The sequence below is a fragment of the Dryas octopetala genome, chromosome 8, assembly GCF_963921425.1.
Source record: "Dryas octopetala chromosome 8, drDryOcto1.1, whole genome shotgun sequence".
In the NCBI taxonomy this organism is placed as follows: Eukaryota; Viridiplantae; Streptophyta; class Magnoliopsida; order Rosales; family Rosaceae; genus Dryas; species Dryas octopetala.
The window spans coordinates 10,814,316-10,836,695 of record NC_141373.1 but is presented as its reverse complement, the minus strand read 5'-3'; the positions used below and the strand labels follow the sequence as shown (position 1 = coordinate 10,836,695).

The 22,380-nt window shown below is 35.3% G+C and overlaps 6 protein-coding genes and 4 pseudogenes across 6 annotated transcripts; 4 read left to right on the top strand and 6 right to left on the bottom strand.

Annotated features, from left to right (window-relative positions):
• Positions 1 to 4,152: 4,152 nt before the first annotated feature.
• Positions 4,153 to 7,346, bottom strand: LOC147277153 (putative polygalacturonase At3g15720). Its single transcript, XM_086255602.1, is given in 10 exon segments — positions 4,153 to 4,416; positions 4,873 to 4,980; positions 5,189 to 5,297; positions 5,391 to 5,472; positions 5,576 to 5,783; positions 6,528 to 6,533; positions 6,605 to 6,646; positions 6,648 to 6,776; positions 6,859 to 7,008; positions 7,212 to 7,346. Coding segments are annotated over 10 exon segments (1,233 nt in total).
• A 1,433-nt stretch (positions 7,347 to 8,779) lies between these two features.
• Positions 8,780 to 9,471, bottom strand: LOC147277152 (auxin-induced protein 15A-like). Its single transcript, XM_086255437.1, has one exon. The coding sequence runs from the start codon at positions 9,404 to 9,406 to the stop codon at positions 9,137 to 9,139; it is 270 nt and encodes an 89-aa protein (XP_086111563.1). The 5' UTR covers positions 9,407 to 9,471; the 3' UTR covers positions 8,780 to 9,136.
• Positions 9,472 to 10,542: 1,071 nt separating this feature from the next.
• On the top strand, positions 10,543 to 11,317 carry LOC147277151 (auxin-induced protein 15A-like). Its single transcript, XM_086255436.1, has one exon. The coding sequence runs from the start codon at positions 10,621 to 10,623 to the stop codon at positions 10,903 to 10,905; it is 285 nt and encodes a 94-aa protein (XP_086111562.1). The 5' UTR covers positions 10,543 to 10,620; the 3' UTR covers positions 10,906 to 11,317.
• A 746-nt stretch (positions 11,318 to 12,063) lies between these two features.
• Positions 12,064 to 12,917, bottom strand: LOC147277150 (auxin-induced protein 15A-like). The gene has a single exon (XM_086255434.1). The coding sequence runs from the start codon at positions 12,712 to 12,714 to the stop codon at positions 12,430 to 12,432; it is 285 nt and encodes a 94-aa protein (XP_086111560.1). The 5' UTR covers positions 12,715 to 12,917; the 3' UTR covers positions 12,064 to 12,429.
• An 868-nt stretch (positions 12,918 to 13,785) lies between these two features.
• Positions 13,786 to 14,458, top strand: LOC147277149 (auxin-responsive protein SAUR21 pseudogene; annotated as a pseudogene).
• A 1,210-nt stretch (positions 14,459 to 15,668) lies between these two features.
• On the bottom strand, positions 15,669 to 16,350 carry LOC147277148 (auxin-induced protein 15A-like; annotated as a pseudogene).
• A 763-nt stretch (positions 16,351 to 17,113) lies between these two features.
• On the top strand, positions 17,114 to 17,478 carry LOC147277147 (auxin-responsive protein SAUR21 pseudogene; annotated as a pseudogene).
• A 927-nt stretch (positions 17,479 to 18,405) lies between these two features.
• Positions 18,406 to 19,204, bottom strand: LOC147277146 (auxin-induced protein 15A-like). Its single transcript, XM_086255456.1, has one exon. The coding sequence runs from the start codon at positions 19,117 to 19,119 to the stop codon at positions 18,835 to 18,837; it is 285 nt and encodes a 94-aa protein (XP_086111582.1). The 5' UTR covers positions 19,120 to 19,204; the 3' UTR covers positions 18,406 to 18,834.
• A 743-nt stretch (positions 19,205 to 19,947) lies between these two features.
• LOC147277145 (auxin-responsive protein SAUR21 pseudogene) lies at positions 19,948 to 20,441 on the top strand (annotated as a pseudogene).
• Positions 20,442 to 21,570: 1,129 nt separating this feature from the next.
• On the bottom strand, positions 21,571 to 22,268 carry LOC147277144 (auxin-induced protein 15A-like). The gene has a single exon (XM_086254239.1). It carries the CDS (start codon positions 22,191 to 22,193, stop codon positions 21,912 to 21,914), a length of 282 nt encoding a protein of 93 aa, XP_086110365.1. The 5' UTR covers positions 22,194 to 22,268; the 3' UTR covers positions 21,571 to 21,911.
• Between the last annotated feature and the right edge of the window lie 112 nt (positions 22,269 to 22,380).

Genomic DNA, 22,380 nt, shown 5'->3' with positions numbered 1-22,380 from the left:
ATTACTGTTGCTCTTCTCCTGAGTCTGGTCATGTCATATATAGATGAAGTGGTATGCTAAAAATCATCTGTTACCTAAAATGATTGGTGATGAGGCCCCAAGATGGACTCCAAGTGAGAGACATTAGCTGTTTGAAAATCACATGGACTTGTTTTCCAGCTTCTGAGTCAATGTCCATAAATAACAAAGAAACATCAGGTCCTACACAAGTAATTACAACTCAAATGCAATAAATCCTATTTAGAGATGCGCCTCTATCAGAGTAGAGACATGCTGAGAGACAAGCATCTTCTACTGTGGTCACGAATTCAAAAGACCAAGTGGACCCAATTCTAATTTGTGGATGAAGTCTATCATAGCTATTAATTTTCTAACCACTGCAGGCTAATTTGCCTACACTTGTCCTCGAGGTTTACGTCCAAATTGAAAAGAACCACCAGGGCTAGCTACGTGCATTAATTTGCTAGCAAACATCATAACAAACAAGTAACCAGGGATTGTTGCTTGCTGCAATTGATCTGCCATGCATATATACAACAACACCACATGGTTGTAAGACAATGAGCTTTTCTTGACTACTTAATTGAAAGACAAATCCATGTGATCGATATACCATGAGCTAACGTCTCTCACTTGGGTCCAACCTGGTGCCTCATTACCATTCATTTTATATACCATATATATACACGTACAGTTATACACGCAAGACTAGATTCAGGATCAAAGCAACACAAGTCTTCTCATTCCCAATTAAGCATATCAAAGCATTCTCTTTTTTTGCAAATCATTTTAAACCTTCTTTGTTGGTCTTTTTCTTGAGAAACTTTAAAACCATGGATAGGTGGGTCGTAATTTTCTCTTCACAACCTTGTAAGAAGAGCTTGGATCCTCTCCTAGCTTCCTGCAACTTCTTTATGCCATATGTTTTCAAACTCCTCGTCACTTCAAAGATGCGGGTCTTAATCTCATTTAAATTTTTGACCAAAATCCGATGTGAAAGTACATATTTGGCAAGTGGCTGGGCATTTTGGACATTTTAAATAGCCATAAGTGAGACGACTCTAATCTGGTGACATGGCTCAATCTCACAACAACACGTGTCTTTTCTTTATTGTGTTCTTTTTGTAATTGCTTGGATTTTTATTTTTTTTTTATTCTACGTACAGATGTAAAAAAAAATATAAATAAGAAAAAAAACTAAAACAAAAAGTCTAAAACCCTAAGTCCCTAACCTGATCGGCTACTTACATCCTTTTGTCCACAAGAGTTGCTGCCTCCGGCGGTCCCACCCACTCCACCGTGAGTACGTGCCTCCCCTTCTCTCTCTCTCTCTCTCTCTCTCTCTCTCTCATGTATATACAAGTATATATATATACAACAGACAGCTGCCAACATAACACAAGTTATTATAATTGGACTTGAAATTAATTGGCGTGCACTTGGATTTGTTTTGTGAGATTACATTATGGTAATGCAAATAGCGCTGCCTAAAAAATTATATTTTAAAAAATTACATTATAGAAGTTACACTTAAACAAAAATACAGTGTTGTTCAATATGGGTGACTAAGGTATGCAAGAGAGAATATGTATGAGTTACAATATAGCCCTTAATTTCTAAGAAGACTCAAGAAAAAAGTATATATGGGTCGGAATTACATGTTTTGTGTTGTGTCACTAAATAATGTATGAATGAGTAAATATAAATGCATCACCCACGCGACTACTTCAATAATTTTAATCCCAATCGTTTTCCCAACAATTTATTCAAACATTGAAGTATAAAACACCTTTATTAATTGTAATGGGATGACTGCGTAAATGAAAATTAAACGGACAACCAAATGGTTGCTTATTATAATTGTTTATTTCTCTCCACTAAAATGGCATTAAGTGTGGCTAGAGATATGTGAGAAATGGGAGCTCCAATTTCTTTAGTCGAAGGTACAGTTACAATAACAGTATGGCACCGGGATTGTACCCATTTTCTCAATCCTGCATGAACCTGTTACAGAGCAATGTTCTTGGCAATATCGATTGCAAACTTGGTCATCAGGGGTTCCTGGACTGCATGGTCCAATTCGATGTTCACCACAACACTGACTCGGGCCCGGACTCTGAACAACTACATCTTCGGCAGCTGAAAACATCATTTGGGCAATGTTTTTATTAGATAAACAATGTAACATCAAATAAAATTAAGCAATTGTTAGTTTAGATATGTGTCACAAAAGAAGAGAAAATTAAAGAAAATGATTTTTAAAGGTCTCAAATTCATCCTTCCACCTCATTAATTGGATACAAAACTTTAAGGTAGACTTTGAGTATGCTTAATTCATATCAATTACACTAACCTGCGCATAGAACAAATGTTGCAATAAGGAAAACAAACAACTCTTTTGCTATGGCCATCTTTTCAAACTTGGAATTGCTTTGGACTGTTTTGTGCCACCATCATTGCATAATACCATATATATATTAGTAATGCTGTTGTAGACCATCTTAATTGAATTTCCTTTTATGAAAAGATTGCATATATCTAGAAAGGTGTATGCATTTAATGATATGGCCGGACTTATCCACTAATTTTAGTATATTGGGAAAGTATTTACTGCTAAATAAAATAAACATATTTTATTATAGGGAAGCGATTTTCGCATTCTATTTTTCTCCACTTGCACTCCTATTCTTTTTTTTAATATTTCTAAAATATTTTTATGAGTTAAAATCTCTAATTTACCCTTCGTCGACTTTTCCTAATTAAACAACTTCATCTTAATATAAAATTTGCCTTATTCTTTCATACAAATACCTAACCAATTCACACCCAAAGCATTTGCTAATTATTTGAGGTTCATACAAGGTTTTCTCTATGCAGATTTAAGAGCTCTTTGGTTGTTTTGGATTTTGAGGAGTTAAACACCATCAACTACCAATGGGTATCCACCAAGTAAAATTTTTGTAGATCTAATATGTAAAATTTCGAAACGCACTCCTATCATGTGATGATGCTCTTTGTCCATAGAGTTCAATTCTGTTTATATATAGTACTGTTATCCACAACAACAACAACAACAACAAAAAACAAGAAAAATAAAAAGAAAAGAAAACTAGAGAAGGTGAAAGTTTGTTTGCATTTGGGTACATGTATGAACTGAGATGATGGTACTCCTATATAGTTGGGATCCCTCTTGTGGCTTCCAAGTTCCTGACTCGTTGGGAACTTAATTATTGTGGTGATTCTTATCACATATGTTTTAAATTTTCAACTTCAACTATAAAATTGGGAATGAGTTTGGTGGGAATGGCTAAAATAGTAGAGTTGAGTTGAGAGGCTATAAAGATGTGTTTGTCCCTGTAAATAAGTTTAGCTGGTGATCTAAATGAGAGAAAGAGGCATAGAACAGAAAAGGAATTGTTTTGAAAAGAAGATGGAGTTTAGAAAACATGCTTAAGGGTAAACTTGGAACTGCAACTAATTAAAACATATAAAAATATAATATATAAATAAAGGAGTGTAGATGGAGAAAAATGAAGTGCGAAAATCACTTCCCTTATTATCTTATAATAGGGAGGTATTATTCATACTTTCAAAATTTAATCTCGCACTCCACTCATTGTTTTATTTTACTCATTTAATACATTTTTATTAATTAAGAGTGATTTACAATTTAGTCCAATTTATAGACAATCTATAAAGTAACAAATACACATGTGTAGTAATCATCAATCCATTGATAAATGCTCATGGGTTCATTCAATTCATCCCAATTGTAGCAACAACAAGAATAACAAGTATATATCATCGATCAACAACAACAATGACAACAAGGTCATGATCAAGCTCTATCAGCAACCTAATATCTCATACCATCAGCAACAATTAATGTCAAGGGGCTTGAGCTTGGCCTCACCACCACCAAACGCCGCAACACCTACATGTGCCAAGCGCTTAGGGTCGGCCATTCCATCTTAACTAGCCCTTATACATAACAAGAATGTGGATCAATGATCATTACATCGATGAGCCTGCTAGATACAACTGTATTGTTTTATATATATATATATATATATATATATATATATATATAGGGGAGGGGAGGTTTGACCTTGGGACCTACTCTACACATTGTGTAGAGAAATTAAAATACTACTAGACCAATAGATAGTTGGTAATTGATGTATTGTTTAGTAGGCAAGGGACACTAGGAATAGTTGCGTTACAAGTTCCATTTACATTGTTGCAAGAGGCATAAATCTCTTTCCCAAGAATTGCCGAAGTGATATTGATTTGGTCCATAACAATGTTGAGACAACCTGTTGTCTTAGAGCAATCAAATATAATTGCTTGCTCATCAGCAGAAGTTCCTTTGAAGCCACTGTAGGTCACATCGCTCACCTCCACCACCGACGTTGTCTGTCATTTTTCAAAATAGATTTGGACTAGTTAGTTTTCATTATAACTATATATTATCCTGTCCAGATGTTCGGAAATTAACAACTTCTGAATTCAGAGTTGATCGATTGACATTTTACACCACTAGAAGTATATATAGTTTCTTCAATCAACAGATTCTTTTCCCATTTTAACTTCATAATTCAACAGGGTTTAAAAACTTAGGGTGTAGAACCACCATTATAGCTTAAATTTTAGATTTTGACCCTCTCATAACTTAAAATTCGAGAGTTTAAATTCAAGAGTTAAAATCTAAAACTAAACAATGAATAAATGTCGATAATTTGGAAAAGATGAAAATTTCAGCTGCCAATTGATTTGCGCTTGCATCCATAGTCAGTGTCCACAAACATTCAGATAAGATAAAAATTGTCATTGATTATATCCTAAACCTTTATGATAAAGTAATAAACTCACCAAATTTTTGCGGTCATTAGAGTAATGTTGGTTGACGATAATAGGGTTTTTAGCGGCTATTAGTGTGATTTGCTCAAATGTAATCTTCCTAGCATATCCAGAACCGCCCTGAAAAACAAAGAGGACATTTTGGGAAAAATGAATTTTTTCTTTCTATTCATATTTATTGGAGTACTCATGTTTATCTTTAGTGGGCTAGCATGCAAATTAAGTTTTTTATAATGGTAATTGATATATCATAGCTAGAGAGGCACCATCTAACTAAATATAATCAATAATAAAGTCCAACAAAAATCTTTAATAATAATGTTATTACCTGCCATGTCTTAATTCTAGCACCATTTTGTGTACCATTGAAACTACAATTTCGCACATGTACCTCTTCTGCTGTGGCATAAGCTCCATCTTTACCTAAGCTTCCCACACTGTATATATGTAGGTATGGAGAAGTTAAAAGTTAATCACACATATATTATGTGTAAATCACTTATTGATCGAAGAAGTACTGGATTACGAACCTAATTCCATGACCTGGTCCGCATGCAATGTTGGTGATATTGATATCAGATGAGCCACTATTAATAGCAATACAATCATCACCTATCATAATACAAAATGCCACAAAAATTATTATGTGATTATATAATTGCATATAACAAGTGAAAGAAAATGAATGTATAAGATTGATATATGGCCGGATTACCTGTTCCAATTATAGAGTCATGGATATTGACATGGCTTGATTCAGAGATGTCTATTCCATCTGTGTTGGGACTATCTTCAGGAGCACTAATATGAAGATAGGAGACAGTAACGTTGTTGCATTCGTTTATACTAATATGTGCTTTTGGGCTGTCAATATGTTTAAGACCACTTAATTGAAGATTATCACATCTGGAGAAGTGCAGAGCCTGAAACAATTATCCATAATGCATAGAGAATTTATTAATTAATAACTGTGGCATATATATGAAGATTCTTTATGTATTAAGGCGTCTCCACTATTTATTAAGAAAATAAAATTTATTTTCTAAAATAGAGAAGATAAGCACACAACATTGTTGGGGCCCCACCCCACAAAAATTGGACAACAATTTATATGTGACTGCCACGGGCAGTATGATTAATTTACTTAAATTATAACATTGGTACAATTTTAATTTTTAAAAGTATTATTTAAGGTTTAGATTTTAATATAATTATACAAATGTTATAATTATAATAAATTGATGACACACCACCGCGTGATATATGAAAAAACTTCTCCAACAAGTAATATAGGTGGCGGATCTTTTAGTCACGTGAAAAAATTCATGTGAGTAAGGTTATTAATAGTCATAATTAGTTCCTAAACATAACAAATATATTTTTACCACCAAAGCCTCTTTTAGTTACGGTGTTGTGCTGTGACTAAATAGCACTTTAATTATGGTGGCTGTCACTAAAGCTTGTAGTTTTAGGCTTTTAGCATTAGCATCGGCTAGTTAATTTAGTCACAAAATTTATAATTTTAGTGACATATTTCGATGTGACTAATATATTTGTAGTGACAATTTCTATAGATGGAGCTAACCTTGGGTCGTTGGCATTTCACTTCGTTTACCTGAAAATAAGTGACAATTTCATGTTAGACTTGAGTACGTACTCGAATTAACTTTTAACTATAAAATGTACAAGCACACAAATAATTCGAATGTCAATGCAAATTTACGCAAGAATTTACATTGATAACATGGTTAAATTGGCCAGCTTTGCTCCACCAAGGTGATTGGTGAACCTTTCCCATCGATTTCTCCCGTTCCATTGATGATGAGATTGGTAACCTCTGAAAAGAATAGCCAGCATTCTGATTCACACATTTTCCATGCATCCGTAGTGTTTGGTGCCACAATATTCCCTAGAATCTGTCATCAACTCAAACTCAACAATTTAGAAAAATATAATACATCATACATAAACTTGATCTCAACCAAATTTATTTCTTACCTCAACATGGACAGAGTTGGATTTACAAGGACCCGAGAATTTTGTAGGTTGCAAAAGGAATGTTTTCTCCACAGGGATTACAAGCGTTGGTGTCCCGTTATTATAATCTTCAGTTGCTTTACATAAGGCATTCCATGTTTTCAAGAATGCCTTTCAGCAAAGATAGTTAAAAAATTAATGATCAATAAAGGAATAAGGTAATCACAAACTAACTAGTTATTAGTTTAATTAGTAGTATTTCTCTTCTTAATGTTGGAAGAGGTCCTAAGTTGGACTCACACTTCCCCGGCCACATCAGAAAAAAATGAAATAATCTAGCACATGCAAAGTAAGAAATTAAATGACAAACATACTCCAGAATCATCACTTTGGCCATCTCCAGCAGCACCATATTCAAGCACATTGAATTTTGTTTGGCCATATCCAAGACTAAAATTTGGTGATGCAATAATACAAAATATCAAAAGGCTTGCAAGTATGTTGCTCATGGTTGGAAGCCCCCCAAGTGATAATATTGCAACACTAATAGAAGTGTCCAAAGATAATGGAAAATGCAATTCAACCGGCCATTGCATATATATATGCAAGGATTATAAGATGAAACGAATAAGCCATGCATGCATGTTTCTTTTTAGGAAAAGGGGTCATAGGCAATATTTCTTTTGAAGGAAATAATCTATGTGGTTTGAATTTTATTAGAGTTAGGTCAAAAATAATTATTTAGGACATTAAAGTTTACCAAATTACCATTTTTTGTGAGAGTTATTCCCTTTAATATATTTTTGGGCTTTTTTAGCCCAAAACAACATCCCCAAAGATGAAAGGGAATTCGAATCCGGCCCATTTTTAATGAGCTGAGGGTTTGCTAAAGAGTTGAAACAAACACTAACATGCATGCAGATTCCAAAAAAGATACTATTATACACGTACATTACCATACACTCCTATATAAATTTAGATTTGTACTTTGTTTGTCACTTAGCGGTTGCCTAATGGTGCCGAAACAAACACTACCTGTAAATTCCAAAACTGATACTACCATATAAATTAATTTAATACCATTTTAAAATAAACATGACCAAAGTACAGAACGGAATAGTGAAAACGAAGTAGATGCTTAAAATGTGGGTTTTGCTAACATTTTAAAGATAATAGGTGAAACTTTTTAGCACTTAACACTTTTTGATTATTTTATTATAGAGGTCTTTTATCATTTATTATTATTTTTTTCTTCATAGAGCCACCGCATATCAAAGGTTTCACATGCACCATGCATAGCGCGCGACCTCCACCGCCACATGCATTACCCTATCTCACATCAGGTCATATTGCCACATCACCCCATCACCTTGCCATGTCACCCCTACCATGTTACCCCACTGCTGCCATGTCACCCTAGAGTTATCACCATCGCATGCCAAGCTCTTTCTAAAGCTGTACGAAAAAACAAGGACTAAATTGTAGTTGATGAGGAGATTTTAATTCCCAACATCAAGCTTGCAAATGAAGTATCCAACCAACCCAGCAATGTTTGTGTTGTTTATACTGTTTATTTTTTGTTATATTTTTATATAAAAAATAAATCATATTTAATTTTTAATTTTTTGGATTTTTTGCACTATTTTTATCTGAATTTTTAAACTTTTCAATTGGGTACTAAACTTTCATTATGTGTTAGTCACAGTCCAATTGATAACATAAAATGGTCATGGTTGGAGGCAGAGGGCAGAGGATGACTAACTAAGAGGAGAGGATCCAGGTCCCTCTCTGAGGTATATATTTAACTTTACATTTGTTCAAGAATGAGAAATAAAACTTATCTCTGAACTCAGCCTATAATTAATCGAAACGTAAACTAATGCATATGATAGCAATTGTATATTTGCAATTAATATAAGATTTGTGCAGAAAATTTGTTCACACTAATGCTCTTTAACAACAATTATACATTCCCATATATTCCTGGAGAGAAAACAAAGAAGTTTACATATATGGGGTTAAATTAAAGACAGAATATGACTGTCTTTGAGTTCAAAATTGGAGTCATGATTTTGGGGTCAATGGCTTCGGAGAGTCATTTGCCTGCTTCATAAATTTGGCATCTTTCTGCTCAGCTCACATTTCTCACGAGCAGCTTGAGGATTACAGAAGTTTCCCATCAACACAAGCTGTGAGTCAATTCAGTGGATGATCAATCATAGCCTCTTCTTCATCCTGTAGACTCAGTGAGCTCTGAAATGAGCTATGAATTTGGATCCCAGATCACTTCAGCATTCACTCATACACATAAGCGGGAAGTGAGATGAAGGAAGGTGTGTTCGCTGCAGGGGATTGTGATGCCACCCAAGGGATGATGATATCCATATTCTTCTTCAGTTTGTCTCAGCAAATCCACAAATGGGGGTTCGTTCAAATATGATATTGGAATCACAAATCGCTTCTTCTGGCTCTCATTCCCAACATACACTGCAAAATAGCCTTTTGGGACATCTGAGCTCTGTGAAGCAGCTCTCTTGGCATTACCAATTCCAGGCAAGCGGAAACCCATGGTTTTTATATTCACACAAGTGGAATTAGAACAAGAAAAGGAACTCCAAGTAGTTGGGACACAGAGAAAGCTTAATTTGATGCTTGGCAGAGAGAAGAGTTGAGTTGGTCATGAAGCTGATCATGTGTGTATATATAGAAGAAAGGGTATGTGGAAAATCATCTGCTACTGAGATGGACACCAGTGAGCTAGGGACAGTAGCTGGTGAGAAATCAAGAAATCACATGGGTTTGTCTTCCCTACCTTCTTTCACATGCAATGACCAAACTGTATGTTTATGTAGAAACAGCATTCCCTACCTCCTTTCAAGTAGGGCTAATTAACCACTCCTTTGTTGTACTTGTTCAATAATTTTGTGGACTAATTAATAGTCTTGAATCTCATGGCCAATGAAGAGAAGTACCAGCAGAATACATATGTTATGGCCCTACCCAACACTAATAATTGGTGCTGCTTTACAAACAAGAATTGGTGGTGCTATGGCAATATCATAACGGGGACAGATTTGAAGAGATGCGATATATGTGAATGAAAGGTTGTGTAGGGAAATGTCATGGATGTGGAGAATTGATTAGAGACACAAGCATTTGAAGGATCACATGGCTCTGTCTTCCAACTCATTGTTGAGAACTCAGTAGTGATTGAGGCTGTATATTTGTTGCAAAACATTATGTACAACAAATTTTGTGACAGAAATCTACAAGGAACCCCACCTAAAATCTAGGAGCTGTGGATTGGAAAAGCCTCTAGTTGATTAAGTGGTTGACCTCTTTAAATGGAGGACAGGCTTGGACATATACGCATTTCTATCCATATCTATTTCTAGGCGACAACGGATTAGGCCATATTATATATCATATGCCATCTAGATATGTAGAAATTTCCCATCTGGTGGTCCATTTGTTGTCTGTTATTGAAAGTAGGTAGGGAATGCTGTTTCTACACAAGAATGAGTTACGTGAGCTGGAAGACAAACCCATGTTATTTCCCACAAGCAGCAATGAGTTAGGTCACAGTGACTGTTCACCACACATTTCATGTAATGGATGATTTTCCACATACCCTTTCATCTATATATACACACATGACCAGGTTAATTTCATGAGCAACTCAAGTATTCTCCTTGCCAAGCATCAACTTAAGCTTTCTCTGTTTCCCAAGTCCTTTGAATTCCTTTTCTTGTTCTAATTTCCACTTGAGAGAATATAAGAACTATGGGTTTCTGGTTGCCTGGAATCGTTAACGCCAAGCGAAGTCTTATTCGATCTCTATCTGCCACAAAGAGCTCAGATATTCCCAAAGGCCATTTTGCAGTGTATGTTGGGGAGAGCATGAAGAAGCGATTTGTGATTCCAGTGTCATATTTGAATGAGCCGTTATTCCTTGATTTGCTGAGTCAAGCTGAAGAAGAATTTGGGTATGATCATCCCATGGGTGGTATCACAATCCCCTGCAATGAACACACCTTCCTTGATCTCACTTCCCGCTTATGTGTATGAGTGAACGCTGAAGTGAATCTGGGATCCAAATTCATATCCAAAACATGCTCATTTCAGAACTCACTGAACTGAGTATTCAGGATGAAGAAGAGGCTATGATTGATCATCCACTGAATCAACCCACATCTTGTGGTGAAGGGAAACCTTCTGTGATCCTGAAGCTGCTTGTGAGCTGTGCAGAAACATACCAAATTTATGAAGCTGACAAATGACTCCATTGCCCATTGGTCCAAAAAACATGACTCCAATTTTGAAATCAAAGACAGCCAAATTCTTGTCTTTTAACCTCTTGTAGACTTCTTTGTTGTGAATATATTTTAAATCCTTATTCACTTGTCTTATTTTTCATTATATTCTTGTAGCTCTGTTATATAATTAATTAATCACCATAAGGCAGCATATTTTTACAAGAAATGAAGTATAATATGGCTTACTCTGTACTTTTAATCCATGGTGCCTCATAGAAAATGGGACCTTGATGTAGACCATAATTTGACATTCCAGTCTCCAAAATTAATGATAGAGGGATCCTTTCCCAGTAAAATTTATGCAGATACAGTCATATATACCCTATTGATATTAATAGCACATTAGAGCTATTGCAGCTGTCATCATAGATAAATTTTCAAGCCTAAGAATAGGTTAATTAGTGCTAAATTAACATTTTCTTAATAACATAATATGTTTTTTGGTCTATAGTTATGTGAGTTCTCGACTATTTCGTTGATCTGTTGTTAATATCCTTATGATCTGTATGTCCAATATTTATGTAATATAGTAATTAAGAGGCAGACAATTTCTTTCAAGTTTCACCCATATATTTGTGTCATAAATTCTGCAGATAGCTATTTAAGGCCTAAATCTGTCACATAATACTGGTTTTTTTGGTTTTTGAAATTCCTTTCATGCACCTCTTTCTTACATATAGACTACAAAAAACTTGTTAAGACATGATGCCGAGAAGATCCCTGGTCTGTCTGTTTTGAGAGGTAGTAAAGCAGCTATGATATCTGTGATTAATGTTCCTGAATGGTATTCATATTCATAACCTTTACATTTGTACAAGAATGAGAAATACAATTAATTTGTGCCTCAAATGAAGCCTATAATTAATCAAAACCTAAACTAATGCCTATGATAGCAATCATATATATGCAATTAATATAACAACAATTATATATTCCCATATTTTTCTGGAGAGCAAACAAAGAAATTTACATATAAGGGATTAAAAGACAGAATTTGACTGTCTTTGAGTTCAAAATTGGAGACATGTTTTTGGGGCCAATGGGTTCAGAGGGTTCATGAAATGGTCATTTGCCTGCTTCATAAATTTGGTATTTTTCTGCTCAGCTCACAAGCAGCTTCAGGATTACAGAAGTTTCCCATCAACAGAAGATGTACTTGGTTAGTGGATGATCAATCATAGCCTCTGCTTCACCCCGCAGACTCAGCAAGCTGTGAAATGAGCATGCTTTGGAAATGAATTTAGATAGCAGATTCATTCATGATTAGCGGAATTACTCATACACTTAAGCGGGAAGTGAGATCAAGGAAGGTGTGTTGACTGCAGGGGATTGTAATACCACCCATGGGATGATCGTATCCAAATTCTTCTTCAGCTTGACACAGCAAATCCAGGAATAAAGGCTCATTCAAATAGGATACTGGAATCACAAATCGCTTCTTCTGGCTCTCCCCAACATACACTGCAAAATAGCCTTTGGGAATATCTAAGCTCTTTGAAGCAGATAGAGATCGGATAAGACTTCTATTGGAGTTAACAATTCCAAGCAACCGAAAACCCATGGTTTTTATATTCTCAAGTGGGACTTAGAACAAGAATAGGAATTCTAAGGACTTGGCAAACAGAGAAAGCTTAATTTGATGCTTGGCAAGGAGAAGACTTGAGTTGCTCATAAGCCTCATCATGTGTGTATATATAATTATATATATAGATGGAAGGGTGTGAAAAAATAAATCATCTGCTACATGAAATGAGTGGTGAAGATGCACTGAGGTGGGCAGCAATGAGGGACACTAGCTTGTGAGAAATCACATGGGTTTGTCTTCCTGCTCACGTATCTCATCGATCCCACAAAAGATTTCACATTAAATTGCCAAAACTCTTATCTTTTGTGTAGAAACAACATTCCCTACCTTCTTTGGATAACATACAACAAATGGACCACCAGATGAGAAATGAGAAATTTCAATCAAATAAAATTATGGCTGCTAGATAAGAGGCATTAATAAAAAGATTGATGTGGCTAAAGAGTTGCTAACCTGTTCATGTCAAGAAATTATAGACATATATGTCTGAACCCTGTCCTGTATTCAAAAGAAGCCATCCACTCAAACCATCAAGAGCCTCTTTCTAACCACATCTCTAAGATGTGGCTTGGCTCTTTTGTAGGTTGTCATAAAAATTAGGTTGGCCACAATTTCTTCCCAACAAATATACAGACACAATAACTACCAAGTTCTTGTTGAAGTTAATGTCTAAGTTGATTTATGCATAAGACAAAAGTTCTGAAAAATGTGGCTTAAGCCAAAATTTTCAGAAAATTCTACCTACTTCTGCTCAAAGGCAAAACTTCTGGAAATTGTGGCTAATGCCAACTTCATCAGAAATTTGGACATAGGAGGACAATCGATCGTCAAGTCACTCGTCAAGCCAACTTTGACAAAAAATATCTTTTTCTATTTTTTAGCTTTATGCTTTGACTTTTATGTTTGGAAGGTTTGACACTCAAGCTCTGGCCGATATCATTACCTAACCTTAGATATTTTGTATTAAAGTACTTTTTGTAACTTGATATATATATCACAAGCCGTAGATGAGATCAAATATAGATTTCACTACTCACATCAGAAAATTCTCTCTCAACTCTCTCTGCATTTTTTCTCTTCTCTTGTGCGTGTTGTGCTTAACTTGAATCTTTCATTCATTGTGTGTGTGAGATTACTTGTAAGCTTGGAATCAAATCCAACAGTTCTTGACAATGAGATAGAGGACAGATCCATGTGATCTTTCAAATGCGTATGTCTCTTGCCAACCGCCATACAATTGCCTCCACACAACTCTTTCCACATTCCAGACATTTTCCTATACATCCTTTCATTTATATATATATGTTTGTATATCCCATAAACAAATCTAAGTCTTCAAATTCTTTACTAAATCTCTTCTCCAAGTCATTTTTGAACTCAACCTGTTTTGAAGTGATAATTTAGACTCATAATATGGCTATTCGATTGCCTAGTATTATGCATGCTAAGAAGATTCTCCGCCGTGCAGCTTCAACACATGTAGGTGTTCCAAAAGGTTTCTTAGCAGTGTATGTTGGAGAGAGTGAAAAGAAGCGATACATGGTTCCAGTTTCATTCTTGAGACAGCCTTCATTTCAAGAGTTGCTAAGTAAGGCAGAGGAAGAATTTGGATATGACCATCCAATGGGGGGACTCACAATCCCTTGCAGAGAAGAAATGTTCATTGATCTCACTTCTCGCTTAAAGGGATTGTGATTTGTGGTTACAAATACAAATTATCACGGACAATTTTGTATACACTTGTAAATTCTTTTGTTTACAAGCTCTTTAGCATAAGAATTAAGAAATGGATTCGATGTTTATTCTGTGATTAGCAACATTACCTTTTAACATTCTTTTTCTGCAACTATTTGGGCATCCTTTTTATTTATTGACCAATTTAATACATCATAAATACATCCCTCTTAAGACAAATTTACAGAATATCAGGAAAGGTAAATTCTTCGTTGGGTGGATTAACAATTCCTTGTAGAGAAGAAATCTTAATTCGTTGATCGCACGTCTTGCTTGAATGGATTGTGATTTAATTTGTGGTTATAGATTTGTGAAGAGTTGTAAATTCTTCAGTTTCTATGCTTTTTAGAAAAAGAAAGTGTATGACAAAGTTGCAAATGGAAATTGCTTCTAGTTAGATTTGGAAATCTAAATAGAAAATGATCGACTTTCTGTCCATATCCTTTTAACGTACTTTCTTTTCCAGTTAGCCACTTTTTCTAGCCATCTATTTTGTTTATATTTTTATCGATTAAATAGATAATGAATACATTGTTTAGACTGTCCTTGACACAATGTTAAAAAAAATTAAGCACATGAAGGAAAAAAAAAAAAAAAAAAACAAAACGAACAGAGTATTCTTGTGTTGGCATTTGTTGATATTTAATCTAGACTGTAGGTATTCTAGCCCTTTGTATTTTAATACATGTTCTTACGTACCCAAGAATTAATTAGGTGAACAAATTAGTATTAATTGTTCATTTGCTTTTCTGAAACTATAAAAGGGAGCTCATTCCGTCATTAATTTGTAATCACCAAATTCACCAATCAGAGATGAATCAGAATGTTGTTGAATCAAAGATATCCCACTTGAAATGGTTTGAACTTTCTTAAGAAAATCTTATGTTTTATTCTTTTAAGAGCTTTGTGATTACCCCTCCGCTGCTTCAGAATTCTAAGGACTCCAAGATTGAGAAATCTAATATGTAGTAATAAGTTTGCATCACAATTGTAATTTAGTTTAATCACAATAGTAAGGTGGCTGATTGGTTAGTCTTGTAAATAGACTGATTGCTTGTAATTGCTTCCTAGTTGCTACGTACATTCAATCTTGCATGAATTCCTCAATATGGAGAAGAAAAAATCATAAAAGAATCACTGCCTCAATTTTTGACGTAGTATAATAGAAAACAAGACAAGAAAATGGAGGAGGAATTAAAACATATTATATTCCCATATTTCTGGAGAGCAACAGAGAAGTTTACATATATGGGGTTCAAAGACAAAATTTGGCTGTCTTTGAGCTCAAAATTGGAGTCCCTAGTTTTTTTTGGCTAGTGGTTTTAAAGAGTTCATGATATGACCACTTGTCTGCATCATGAATTTGGTATGCTTCTGCTCAGCACAAGCAGCTCAGCCCAAGATATGACCTGTGACTAAGATCCATCATAGTCTCTTCTAGTCTTCTTCATCTTGACTTAGCAAGCTCTGAAATGAGGATGTTTTGGATGTGAATTTGGACCGCAGATTCAATTCATGATAGCAGGTTCACTCATACACTTAAGCGGGAAGTGAGATCGAGGAAGGTGTATTCACTGCAGGGGATTGTGATACCACCCATTGGATGATCAAACCCAAATTCTTTTTCAGCTTGACTCAGCAAATCCATGAAAAAAGGCTCGTTCAAATATGATATTGGAATCACAAATCGTTTCTTCTGGCTCTCCCCAACATACACTGCGAAATAGCCTTTTGGGATATCAAAGCTCTTTGAAGCAGATAGAGATCAGATAAGACTTCTCTTGGCGTTAACAATTCCAGGCAACCGGAAACCCATGGTTTTTATATTTTCACAAGTGAGAATTAGAACAAGAAATGGAATTCAAAGGGCTTGGGACTTGGGAGATAGAGAAAGCTTAATTTGATGCTTGGCAAGGTGAAGAGTTGAGTTGGTCATGAACTTCATCATGTATTCATGTGTGTATATATAGATGAAAAGGGTATGTGCAAAATCATCAGCTACATGAAATGAGTGGTGAACAGACACTGAGATGACAGCAGGGACAGTAGCTTGTGAGAAATCAAGAAATCACATGGGTTTGCCTTCTTACTCACATAACTCATCCCCCAGGACATTTCACCAAACTGTACCATTATGTTGAAACATCATTCCCTACCTCCTTTCAATGCACTTGTCTTTGTGCTGACTAACTTAATGGACCAAATTGGACTAATCAATAATTTTTGGGTAATACTTACACATCTAATGAGTACTAAACTGTTCAAGTCAAGAAATTGTAGACATAGATGTGTGAAGCCTGTCCTGTATCCAAGGGAAGTCAGCCATTCAAATCAACAAGAGGCCTTTCTTTTCCACATCTATAAACTTCTAGTAGGGTTACTTAATTTGTAGGTTGTCTTAAAATGGTCATATACAGACTCGATAACTAATAAGTTGTTGATAATGAGATGGAAGACAGAGCCATGTGATCCTTCAAATGCTTATGTCTGTTGCCAACCCCCACAGAATTGCCTCCACACAACTCTTTCCACATTCCAAATGCTTTTCTATACACCCTTCCATCTATATATATATATAAACCCTTTCATCTATATATATGCACTCACATATCCCAAAAACAAATCAAGTCTTCAAAATCATTTCTTCAAGTCATTTTTCTACTTCATCAGCCTCTTTCGTAGTGATAAGTTACACTGTTAAATATGGCTATCCGATTGCCTAGTATTGTGCATGCTAAGCAGATTCTCAGCCGAGGAAGTTTGTTTGCAAACCGAGCAGCTTCAACACATGTTGGTGTTCCAAAAGGCTTCTGTGCAGTGTATGTTGGAGAGAGTGAAAAGAAGCGATACATGGTTCCAATTTCATTCTTGAGTCAGCATTCATTTCAAGAGTTGCTGAGTAAGGCAGAGGAGGAATTTGGATATGACTATCCAATGGGGGGACTCACAATCCCTTGCAAAGAAGAAATCTTCATTGATCTCACTTCTCGCTTGAAGGGGTTGTGAGTTGTGGTTACAAAAAAAAATTAAGATAGACAATTTTGTAAAGACTTGTAAATTCTTTTGTTTCTAAGCTTTTTAGCAATAGAAGAAATAGATTCCAAAGTGTATGACCAATTGAGAAGGTTGCAAATACAAATTGTTGACACTGTACATTTTTTTACCTTATTCTGATGTTAGCAACATTGCCTTTCAGCTTTCTTGTTTTGTTTTTTTTTTTTTTTTTGGACGTCCTTTTCATTTATTGATCAATTGAATACATCATACATACATCCTTTTTATGACAAATTTACAGCATATCAGGAAAGGTTCAGGTAACACAGATAATACAGATGTATATCTTAAGAAAAGCAAAGAAGCAAGGGACAAACTTGGATCTCTGTATATAGAGTACCTTAAATCGTCAACCCTGATAAATACAACGGATTTTGGACTTGTCTTAGGACTAGAGAACATGGAATTTCAATAGAACAACTACATAATCTATTGCTGACCAAACTTAAACACATCAATTCACATATGGTAAATTAAGTTTTATTTGAATAACATCCAATTCATACACAGTAAACATCCCAATAGTGCATCCGCTTCTTATATTTTACTAGGAAAGGAGGGTACCATTAATTTTTGGAGACTGGAATGTCAAAATGTGGTCTACTTCAAAATTCCATTTTCAACAAAAAGTACAGAGTAAGCCAGTAAACTTCATTTCTTGAGAAAATCTGCTGTCATTTGGTGATAAATCAAATAACATTGCTACAAGTAGATAGTAATATGTTGGAAGATAGTGAATGACTGATTGATACTTATTGATCTCATTGACTATATATAATTAAGCTGATTGATTAGGCTGACTGCTTGTAATTGGTTTCATAGTTTGTACGTTCAATCGTGTATAAATTCCTCAATATGAAGAAGAAAAATACAGAAAAATACAGAAAAGAATCACTGTCAATTTTTCACATACTATTATGGAAAACAAGACAAGAAAATGGAGGAGGAATTAAAACATATTATATATTCCCATATTTTCCTGGAGGACAACAGAGAAGTTTACATATATGGGGTTCAAAGACAGAATTTGACTGCCTTTGAGTTCAAAATTGGAGTCCTAATTTTTGGCCAGTGTCTGAGAGTTCATTATATGACCACTAGTCTGCTTCTTAAATTTTGTATGTTCCTGCTCAGCACAAGCAGCTTCAGGATTACAGAAGGTTTCCCCTCAACACAAGGTGTGACTTGTGACTATAATCTATCAGAGTCTCTTCTAGTCTTCTTGATCTTGACTCCACGAGCTCTGAAATGGGGATGCTTTGGATGTGAATTTGGATTGCAGAATCACTTCATGATTAGCAGGCTCACTCATTCACTTAAGCGAGCAGTGATATCTTGAAAGGTTTGTTCACTGCAGGGGATTGTGATACCACCCATTGGATGATCGTATCCAAATTCTTCTTCAGCTTGACTCAACAAATCCAGGAAAAAAGGTTCATTCAAATATGATATTGGAATCACAAATCGCTTCTTCTGGCTTTGCCCAACATACACTCCAAAATAGCCTTTGGGAATATCTAAGCTCTTTGAAGCAGATAGAGATCGAGCAAGACTTCTCTTGGCATTAACAATTCCAGGCAACCGGAAACCCATGGTTTTTATTTTCTCCAAGTGGAATTACAACAAGAAAAGGAATTCAAAGGACTTGGGAAGCAGAGAAAGCTTAATTTGATGCTTGGGAAGGAGAAGAGTTGAGTTGGTAATGAGCCTGATCATGTGTGTATATATAGATGAAAGGGTATGTGGAAAATTATCTGCTACATGAAATGAGTGGTGTAGAGGCACTTTGAGGGCAGCAGGGACAGCAGCTTGTGAGAAATCAAGAAATCACATGGGTTTGTCTTCCTACTCAGATAAATCAAGAAATCGAGAAGATTTCACATGCAAATCACCAAACTGTATCGTTATGTTGAAACATCATTCCCTACCTCCTTTCAATGCACTTGTCTTTGTTCTCATGAACTTAATTCACCAAATTGGACTAAATGATAATTTTATGGTTAATACTTACATATAGAAAAAGCATATAATGACATGATTAATCCGGTCTAAAGAGTACTGACCTGTCCATGTCAACAAATTATAGACATATATGTCTGAAGCCTATCCTGTATTCAAAGGAAGTCAGCCACTCAATGAACCAAGAGGCTTTTCCTACCACATCTAAGGTTCCTTTGTAGGTTTTACTCAAAATATTGTTAGGCATAATGTTCTCCAACAAAGATACAGACTCAATAACTACCAAGTTGTTGAGAATGAGATGGAAGACAGAGCCATGTGATCCTTCAAATGCATATGTCTCTTGCCAACCCCCACAAAATTGCCTCCACACAACTCCTCCCACATTCTATATACTTTTCTATCCATTCTTCCATCTATATATATATACACCCTTTCATCTATATGTTTGTCCTCAAAATTTTTACTAAATCATATTTCTTCAAGTCATTTTTCAACTTCATCAACCTCTTTCGAAGTGATAAAGTTAAACTGTTAAATATGACTATCCGATTGCCTAGTATTGTGCATGCTAAGCAGATTCTGAGACGAGGAATTTTGTTTGCAAACCGAGCAGCTTCAACACAAGTAGGTGTTCCAAAAGACTTCTGTGCAGTCTATGCTGGAGAGAGTGAAAAGAAGCGGTACATGGTTCTATTTTCAATCTTGAGTCAGCCTTCATTTCAAGAGTTGCTGAGTAAGGCAGGGGAGGAATTTGGATATGACCATCCAATGGGGGGACTCACAATCCCTTGCAGAGAAGAAATCTTCATTGATCTCACTTCTCGCTTGAAGGGGTTGTGATTTGTGGTTACAAATACGAATTATCACAAACAATTTTGTATACACTTGTAAATTTTTTTGTTTCCAAGCCTTTAGCATAAGAAGAAATGGATTCAAAATCAATTAAGAAAGTTGCAAATGGAACATTTTTTAACGATTCTGGAATTGGCAACATTCAAACTTAATTATTTCTATTTAGGCTTGGAAATGATTTTCAGTCCATTACTTTTCAACTTTCTTTTTCTGCAACTATTCTCGGACATCCTTTTTATTTTTTTATCAATTAAATGCATCATACATACATACATTCATACATACATCCTTCTTAACATTATTTTTGCTTTTGTGATTGGTTCCCTACTTTGCCTGTCAATGAGACTAATTGACCAGGGATGAACTGTATTCCACCTAATAGTACAGTTTAAGCTATTAGTTGTGTCACCATCAAGAACAGGCTTTACTCTCTCATCCACTGCACTCCCTGGCATATGTCGTAGGCTTCAAGTCGGCTTTACTCCCTCATCAATGTCGGGAATACTGCTGAAAGATCTTTTATCATCCAACTTAAAGACAAATTTAGAGAATATAAGGAAACACAGATCATGCAGATGCATATATTCAGTGAATCAAAGAAGCAACTAGAGAACATGGAATTTCTACAGCTAGAACAACTACATAATCTACTGCTGAGCTGTCCAAAATATAAATAACAGCATTTTGATCAATGCATTAACCACAAATCATATGATTGAATAAACTGAGATACACTATTGATTGTCACTGGAGCTGCCATTCGATTCTACCAAACCTAAACATATGATTGAATAAACTGACAAAGGTCATCTTCTATCTTTTTGTAGTTGGTTTTCCACTTCACTTGTCTATTTGGACCTATTACGTGTTTGTTGTACTTTCTATCCTTTAACATGATCTCTTCCATTTTTAATGTTTCATTTTAGTTATAAACTTAGAAGGATAACTTTATTTGAATAATAACCAATACATTTAGGGTAAAAAAAAATCCCAGTAGCGCTGTCTGCGTCTCATATTTTATTGGTAAAGGTGACCAACAATAATTTTTTGGGACCGGAATGCCAAAATGTGGTCTACTTCAAGAGTTCATTTTTGTATGAAAGTACAGTGTACACCATGATACTTCATTTCTTTAGAAATCTGCTGCCATTCGGTGATTAATTATATAATAGAGATAGAACAAGATAATAATAGTAATAATGTAATGAAAAATTAGATAATAGTGTTTGAGGATTTAAAACAAATTATATATTCCCATATTTTCCAGGAGAGCAACAGAGAAGTATACATAAATGGGGTTCAAAGACAGAATTTGACTGTCTTTGAGTTCAAAATTCGAGTCCTGATTTTTGGCCAGTGTTTTTAGAGACTTTATGACCACTAGACTCAGCACAAGCAGCTTCAGGATTACAGAAGGCTTCCCCTCAACACAAGATGTGACTTGTGACTATGATCCATCAGAGTCTCTTCTAGTCTTCTTCATCTTGGCTCCGCGAGCTCTGAAATGAGTTATGAGGATGCTTTGGACGTGCATTTGGATTGAAGATTCACTTCATGATTAGCAGTTTCACTTATACACTCAAGCGAGAAGTCAGATCAAGGAAGGTGAGTTCACTGCAGGGGATTGTGATACCACCCATTGGATGATCATATCCAAATTCTTCTTGAGCTTGACTCAACAAATCCAGGAACAAAGTCTGGTTCAAATATGATATTGGAATCACAAATCGCTTCTGGCTCTCCCCAACATATACTGCAAAATATCCTTTGGATATATCTAAGCTCTTTGAAGCAGATAGAGATCGAATAAGACTTCTCTTGGAGTTAACAATTCCAGGCAACCGAAAACCCATGGTTTCTATATTCTCACAAGTGGAATTAGAACAAGAAAAGGAAGTCAAAGTACTTGGGAAACAGAGAAAGCTTAATTTGATGCTTGGCAAGGAGAAGAGTTGAGTTGGTAATGAACCTCATCATGTGTTTATATATAGATGAAAGGGTTTGTGGTATATTATCTTCTCCATGAAATGAGTGGTGAAG

What these genes read in the sequence shown, in the direction of transcription:
- LOC147277152 (XM_086255437.1), bottom strand. Translation starts at nt 9,406, where the DNA reads ATGGGTTTCCGCTTGCCTGGAATTGGTAATGCCAAGAGAGCTGCTTCA.
- LOC147277151 (XM_086255436.1), top strand. Translation starts at nt 10,621, where the DNA reads ATGGGTTTCTGGTTGCCTGGAATCGTTAACGCCAAGCGAAGTCTTATT.
- LOC147277150 (XM_086255434.1), bottom strand. Translation starts at nt 12,714, where the DNA reads ATGGGTTTTCGGTTGCTTGGAATTGTTAACTCCAATAGAAGTCTTATC.
- LOC147277146 (XM_086255456.1), bottom strand. Translation starts at nt 19,119, where the DNA reads ATGGGTTTCCGGTTGCCTGGAATTGTTAATGCCAAGAGAAGTCTTGCT.
- LOC147277144 (XM_086254239.1), bottom strand. Translation starts at nt 22,193, where the DNA reads ATGGGTTTTCGGTTGCCTGGAATTGTTAACTCCAAGAGAAGTCTTATT.